The following is a 7,815-nucleotide window of genomic DNA, read 5'->3' as shown; positions in this document are numbered from 1 at the left end:
GGTCCGTTGTGGAAATTCCTTCATTGAAGTTTGTTTTGGTTTTTTATTTACCTCTATCTGCTCTTTAAGTTTGGACTGTATTGCTTTCTTTTGAAGGCTATTTTTGAATAAGTTTTATCTCCAGTTGAGAATTATTGAACAGTGGGGCCAAGTTGGAGGCATTAAAGGACATTTATTTACATTCTGAATTTTGTTACGTTTGTGTTACGCTCCGGTTCATCACAATTATTAGGGAGAATCAAAGTGCCTCCGTTCTCAAAGCTTCATCCCACAAATGTCAAGGCACTCATAGGACTTAGCAATGAATAGTTTTGGAAGCAGGACTTGAAAGAGCTCCTAGTTGAGAGTACTTTCAAGTGAAAGCTCCTTGGGGACTGGATTCAACTGACTGTCACATTCCCACTGGGGAAAAAAAGAGAGACAATCTAGAGAAGTGCTGCTCCCAAGAAAGATCCAGAGGAGAGAGATCTCATGAATCTACTAATTTTCATCTTGTAGGCCAGAAACACTGTTTTAGCCAGGGTTTAGAAGAGAAAACCTACTCCACTAGCAAGAACTTGATTATACACAAAGAACTATATATTTAATTTATAATTTAATTTTAGTATGTATGTAGCATATTTCATTATAAGATCTTATTTCATATAACTCAATATGACAATAACTGAACAATCATAAGGAAGTTTTCTGCCTGAAGAACCTTCACATCAGAGAAAATGTAAGCTTCGGTCTTACTGGCAGAAGATCTTTTTAGACAAAGTCACTGATATAATTCTGAAGATTATTTCTCCTCAGTTTTAACAAGCGGGGTGGGGGAGTTTTCCAAAGTTGAGCTAATTTCAGGTTTTAATAACCAGTTATGACAGAAACAATTTTTGTTAATAATGGTGTGTAATATTTGGGTATCGTCCAAGTAATTTGTTGACTTGTTGTGAATCAAGATTTCCTGAAGATTCTTCTGGAGTTGCCTTTTTCTTTGCCTGAAAAGAACACAAATAAATTTATGCAGTTATTGAACTGCAATGTAAATTCCCAGTGGTTTTTCCAATGTTATGGATCCCAATGGCTAAATGACTAGAGTCAATTTTGACAAACTGAACTGGTATTGTCAAAAGTCTATTATTCTTCATTTATTACTCAAACTAACAATTTTATGGCAAATGTAGCGTAGTTGAATTTTTAAAATCTATTCATAGGAATATGAGAAAAATATATTATTTTGGTCACACTTTGTGACTAGTTTGGTCTTATCCTGCTAGTTGTTTTTTAAGAATCTATTATTTTCTACAAATAAATATAACAGAAAAAACAGAAATGGCAATATGACTTTTAAGATGTGTTCTATATAAACTATTTTGACTTAATGCAGCTAGCTCATACTTTCTATAACCACAAGGAAACCAACGAGAAGCAAATATGTAATGTATGGACAATTTCAGCAATTATTTTTCTTTTAACCAGTTAATAAGTTTCTTTTTTTTACAAAGCATCACGACTACTTCCAATTTTAGGATTTAATGAAACAAAGGATTTCATGGTACCCTTAGTATGGGAATGAGACTTGCATGCAATCTCCCAGATATCCAAAGCCAATTTTGGGGATATGGCATACTTCCAACTTTTTCTCTCAATTCTATTTTGTAACAATAGTTAAGCAATTAGGCATATGCCTCCTCCATTTTTGTTTTGTTTTGTTAGCAGTAAAGTTAGCTGTTTGAGGATTGAGCATTTGGCCTCTGTGCTAGTCTTCTCCTATGTCAAGGAACATACTCCCAATAAAAGGATAATTTTTAACTTTTTGGTTCTAGAAAAAGATAGCAGAAACCAATAGTTTCAAAAAATATAATTTAGACCTTAAATTGGGATGTTCCAACATCACCAGAAGCAAGTGGTCTCATCATGGCACTAGTGAGGTCAAAACAAACATTCCCAATTGAGTCATTTCCAAGCTGAGCCAACACAGAAATATTTCCAAATTGCACCTCCCAGGGTTACTTTGAGCTCAAAATAGTTTGTACAGTTCTTTGCCTTTTTAAAAAAAGTGGTTCATAGAGTGAGGATAACAAAGAGTTAAAGCAGACTTTTTTGAATGAAGAAATGACAATAGAAATGACAAGTTATGTTATCCTAGTATTGTTTCTCATTTTAATAATAAAAATGGCAGTATTATGGGATCCAGCAGTATCAACACTGACTAGTTCCCCTGGCTGACAAGTATTTTAAATTATTTCAAGAGCAATTCATTTAGGATTTCATACACTAGTACCAGCACCTTGAAGCATCAATTGTCTCTGCTTATATTTGCTAAATTATCATTGCTGCCCATTTTAATTAGATGAAAGTTTATTAAAGGAATTTTAAATAAAATACTATGCAATTAAAACAATTGGGTCATTCTAAAGCATTACATGCTCAATATATATGGACAACAGTTTCTTTGTAGAATATTGGGGAAAAATAAAATGCAATTACTTCTGCTTTTGCTGCACATTCAAAGAATGCAGTAATCTCCTTTGCACAAGCACTGTCACTGAACTCATTTGCCTTCCAGCAAGCCATCATCAATGCCATCTCTGTAACACAACTTGCCTCTGTAAAAGAAAGGAGTATTTTATAGTTTCTACGAATCTATTGCAATAGAAACACACAAAACAAAGAAGGACACACAGCAGGCCCTGATCGCAACCTATTATTCCAATTCTTAAATAGTATCTATAATGGGAAGAAAGTCACTGGTCAATGGAAAGACATCTGATCAAGGTGGGCCAGATCCCTGTATGTAATGCCTGGCACAAGACAGATATTCGATCAGGCAGGTTTTAGCGGAATCGGTCGAAGCTGTGTGAACCGGTACACGCATGTAGGATGTCAGCACATGTGTACATGAGGTAAGCTTGGTCCACGCGCCTTAACATTTGCGCAGGTTGAGAAATAAGGGAATGTATACGGATGATTCTGTTCAAATATCTATACTCAGGTAAAGTCAAGATCAGGGGTGTCCAACCTTGGCAACTTTAAGCCTGGAGGACTTCAACTCCCAGAATTCCCCAGCCAGCAAAGCTGGCTGGGGAATTCTGGGAGTTGAAGTCCTCCAGGCTTAAAGTTGCCAAGGTTGGACACCCCTGGTCAAGATGATCTGGACTCCAGGTAAGGGGATGGGCACGTACGAATGTGAGTTGCCGCCGCCTCCTCCCTGGCGGACCCCCCTTTTCATAGCAGGACAGCCTCTGGACCTCGAAAAGTACCCTCGCTTAGTTCGACTGACCCACCGCAAACCAAGCGCCCGGGCGGGATAAAATAGGACCGTCGGACGCCGCTCGCCTTCGCCTACCTCCGAGCTTCGGGCGCCGGTTCGAGACGCGGTCGCCTAGCACCAGGGGCAGTTTCGCTTTGATCGGGCGACGCCTGCCCGGGACCGCCACGAGATCCCCAAAGCGACTCCTCCAGAGCGATAAGCCGCTAGGCGGGCCCGCCATGGCACAGCGGAAGGGCGGCCGCCACGTGATTGGCCTCGTACCATGGAGCCGCAACTTCCGATGCTCAAGAGCGGCCGCCGCCGCCGCCGAGGACCTGCGCCAGCGGGGGCCAAACTGTCCACGAGTTCTGTGAGCTCCGCCGTTGGCCGGAGGTCTCCGGGTCAAGAAGCTGCGGACGGATCCTGAACATGAGGCTCCAAGCTAAACTGACTCGGGAGGGGGACGGCTGGAAGGAGGAGGAAGGTGGGGACCCCTTTGCAGGCGGGCTCCTTGGAAGGCCGGTGTGGGCGCGAGGACTGGCGTCGGCCGGGGGATGGGAGTGACGTTGCGCCCAGTGAAGAGAACTGAATGCAGCCTGGAGCTGGGTCTCCAACCTTGGCAACTTTAAGACCTTCTGGACTTCAACGCCCAGAATTTTTCAGCCAGCAAAGGGACCTGAAGTCCACAAGCCTTGAAGTTGCCAAGGTTGGAGAGCCCTGGCCTGGAGGATAGAAGGGAAAGGAGGCACAGGATTGAAACCTTTGAACGTATTAAGGGGGTGAATAAGGGTCTAGATCAGGGGTGTCCAACCCTGGCAACTTTAAGACTTGTGGACTTCAACTCCCAGAGTTCCTCAGCCAGCTTTGCTGGCTGAGGAATTCTGGGAGTTGAAGTCCACAAGTCTTAAAGTTGCCAAGGTTGGACACCCCTGGTCTACATTCAGGCAGTATTTTCAATATTAAGCAAAAATCAAGAACGTGGGGGCATAATATTAAACGGACAAGAGGGAAGTTCAAAAGTAATGTTAGAAAGAGTAAGTGGGAGCTTGGAACCAATGTCTATCGCCCGACAAAAATTAAAAAATAAAAGACAATTTAAAAAAACCCTTCGAAGGGCAGACTATGCCTCACTGGATATATTTTCTGCCATCAGGTTTCTGTGTTTGTATGTTTAAATTTTTAAAGGCTTGGCTGCTTTTAAACTTTTGAGCTAATAATATTTTAATGATGAACAGCCTTCTCATTTCTGAAAGTTTTCTTACTATAAAACCCCCCAGAAAACACTATTTTATTTTTGTCTCCCATATAATCACAGTTAAATTATATTATCAAACTATATAGGGACAAACAACTATGTATATGTTGTTGAAATAAATCACCTGAGTGTCTAACATACATACTTAATATTAAATGACAAGGTTTGATTTATTCTTGTACAATATTATGAAACCTACCGGTATGTGAAAGGATTAGGCTTACCCATAAATCTACTTATCTATTGTATAGTAGTGTTAAAAACAGTAGTAGAAAAAATAGGTGTCACTGTTTCTTTCCCCTCCCAGGTTCTTCAAATTATTCTGTTTATATAAAATGATTTTTTCTATTTACATGTTTACATTATTTTAGGATTATAGCCTTATTGAAAGGAAAGACCGTCTTTGGCTTGTTCAGTGAAATATATGGTTAGGGTTTCTTGAACTCTGTACCAATGAGGTCAGTGCAATGTAGTTCCGCATTAAGATCTGTAGGATTCAGTCATGCTTTATTGGGGGGTACATGATTCAAACCTCCTTACAAATCCATTGTTCTTCCAGTTAAAGGAGACTGTGACTCTATAATTTCACACCTGTAAGAGTTTTGATCTTTGAAGAGAAAGGCTGCCATTTATTGATGCAGTCATTCAACATAATCATGTGTCTTCCATAGCTGAGTGGTTTCATTTAAAGAGCTGTTAAAACTTATTTGAGGAGTTCCAGCATGCAGAACATTATACATAGCTGCTTGAAATCTACAGATTTAGCTATGATGGTGGATATATAGCTTTATTCTTGCATTCTTCAATAGAAAATTTCCATATTTACATTCTGTAAGGCCCAGACTCTCTCCCCTTCAAACAATAAGAATGAACTTCTGAAAACTGGTTACTTCAAGAGGAATTCTTTATTGTGAAAAGGAAGTTATCCAGGTACTAGTCAAAGCAGGGTCTAATATGCCTCCAGGCATACAGCATAGATAAAGGGAGTTAGAACCCTTCCCCTTACTCTGATGTGGATTTAGTCAATGCAAAGAAGCAACATGTTAATTCCCCCCCTTTTTTTCTGGGAACTTAGCTTAGAAAAGTTTCCCAGGAAGTTTCTTTCTGAACTGGAATTTTTATGGCTCCTTCTCCTCTTGCAATCTCTCCAAGAGGTGACAAGTTTCCAGGCATCTGGGCTCCAGTCACCAGTTGTATATTATGTGCAAGTTATACAGATTCAATACAAGACAAGATATTCAGGTTACATCAGAAAGGATTACTTGTACCAACTCTCTCCCCACCCTCCTTCTTCTTCCATGGCAGATACACAGATCTGACACATTCCCCAGTAAGATTCTGGTCTAAATACTCTTATTAAAACCTACATATGAACCCAATAATAGTTTTTTTTAAAAAAATACCAATTTAAATTACATTTATTCAGATTCTTTATTGATCGATTTATTCTGTTACATCCTGTCACAGAGATTCAAAGGGATGACCTGGAAACAAATTTAAGGTGATTTCCCTTTCTGTAATGTACAAAGTGCTTAAGAACATTAACTTTTGTTTTAGGGCAGGGGTGTCAAACTCACATTGTCATGACGGCATCACACGACCTATCAGGACTTTTCCTTCTTCACTGAACTGGGCCTGGGCTGCAAGCGGCAGTTGCAATCAGGGTGAAAAAAGTTACAAATGCTGAAATCAGGCTTTGAAAAATTCTCTCTTTAATAAGAGAGAATGTATGTAGCCATGCCAGTTAAATTGCTCTTTGTAATGAGGAGTTTAAGATTATAGGAATCTTCTTTTGAACTTGTAAATTTAATGAATGCGAATAAAGTCAATTTCTCATTGTAGATATATTCTAATATTTGACTTCTTTTTATTAATGTATGCTATTTTCAATCATGAATAATTTCTTACATGAAGGCAGCTTTGGGTACCTTAGCTTCAATACCTGTCTTTCCATCTATCCAGCTGCACTGAATATTCTGTTGAAAACTTCACAGTAACAAATTGTGGTTTCATGCCATTCAACAGATTAGTCTCACTGTTCTTTCTGGCTACCAGAGACCTCTTGGAGACTCACCTATCGTTGGCTGACGTAAGGTTCTGCTAAGATGCTGGATCAGGATTTATGGTTTCTATATTTTTCATTGGGTTTGCACACCTCCAACAATTTCAGAATCCAGAATAATTCTGGATGTCTAATGCAGCCTGAAACAATATTTGCAGTTCTGTCACTTATTTCCCTGTTCAATACTATATCTGTAATGTCCTTAGGCCTCCCAGTCCCAGGTATGACATAACGTCTGTCTCAAGCGTTCAATGAGCAGTATGAACTGTCTTGGCTCAGCATGTACATTCATTTTGTCTGATAAATTATATATGGTGTTTTTTAAACAGCACCAGAAAGTCTTCCTCTCTAATTATTATTCTTGAATTCTATTAGATTTAGTTATTACAGGTGAAGGATATTTAAAATAATGGCTTTTCACATTGAAAAACAAGCCTATACATTAAAAAGTTGTGGATGGATAGCCATTCATGCTGGGGGAAAAAAGGAGGAGGAGGGGGCCAGGCAACGTGCCTCATGCTCACATTGGTAAGATGTTAACATGAAAACAAAATGGTTGGGTTTCATATGTTTTTTGAACTTGTTACAATATTCAGACATTTTGACCTTTATGTTTGAATACGGCAAATATGAATGTTAAGCTCTGGTTATTACATACCAAGTCTTAGCAAAAATTGGTAATAATTCTCATAAAACTACCTTGCACATAAAAAGCGTTAATTCTCTTTCTCTAGCTATCACTTTTGTCATTCTTCCAGATTTCCCACTGTTTTGGGATTATCCTATTTTTTTTGTGTAGTGAAGTTTCAAAATCAAAACACAGAATCAGAATTGAGAGGGACCTTGGAGGTCTTCTAGTCCAGTTCCTTGCCCAGAGCAGGAATCATCATACCATCCTGGACAAATGCCTGCCCAATCTTTTCTTGAAAACTTGGGATGGAGTATTCATGAGTTTATGAGACCGGCTGCTCCACAGTTTAACAATTCTCATGTTAAGGAAATTCCTAAACAAAGTCCAAGTTTTGTCAGGCTCTCGTGTAAACAGGAAACTTGATTAGACAAGCTAATTCCATTTTATTTAAGACTGCATTAACAGAATTGTGCAAACTTCCTGCCGCCACTTATACTGTTTGAACAATTAGGGTGCGTTCTTCCTAAATTTCTTCTTTTGACCATTAATCCATCGGGGGCTCTTCTCTCTCGTCTGATCACATTTCTTCCCCTTGGAAAGTCAAGGTCATCCATATATTTCATCACAATTTT

At 39.1% G+C, this 7,815-nt stretch overlaps 1 protein-coding gene across 1 annotated transcript; it reads right to left on the bottom strand.

The window, feature by feature from the left end:
- Positions 1-578: 578 nt before the first annotated feature.
- On the bottom strand, positions 579-3,516 carry CHCHD1 (coiled-coil-helix-coiled-coil-helix domain containing 1). The gene is made up of 3 exons (XM_087963748.1): positions 3,332-3,516; positions 2,473-2,591; positions 579-980 (listed from the first exon to the last, which is right to left on the bottom strand). The coding sequence occupies exons 1-3, from the start codon at positions 3,474-3,476 to the stop codon at positions 879-881; spliced, it is 366 nt and encodes a 121-aa protein (XP_087819874.1). The 5' UTR covers positions 3,477-3,516; the 3' UTR covers positions 579-878.
- Positions 3,517-7,815: the final 4,299 nt, after the last annotated feature.

The sequence above is a fragment of the Notechis scutatus genome, chromosome 4, assembly GCF_049901735.1.
Source record: "Notechis scutatus isolate UNSWTSFEM ecotype Mainland chromosome 4, rNotScu1.2, whole genome shotgun sequence".
Classification (NCBI taxonomy): Eukaryota; Metazoa; Chordata; class Lepidosauria; order Squamata; family Elapidae; genus Notechis; species Notechis scutatus.
Note: the sequence above shows the minus strand (reverse complement) of the source record. Positions and strands in the feature narration are given on the sequence as shown.

Excerpts from the sequence above, each read along its gene's own strand:
- CHCHD1 (XM_087963748.1), bottom strand. The coding sequence starts at position 3,476 with ATGGCGGGCCCGCCTAGCGGCTTATCGCTCTGGAGGAGTCGCTTTGGG. Across the intron at positions 2,592-3,331 it reads CCGGCGCCCGAAGCTCGGAG|AGGCAAGTTGTGTTACAGAG; the intron begins GTAGGCGAAGGC and ends TTTCTTTTACAG. Across the intron at positions 981-2,472 it reads AATGTGCAGCAAAAGCAGAA|GCAAAGAAAAAGGCAACTCC; the intron begins GTAATTGCATTT and ends TGTTCTTTTCAG.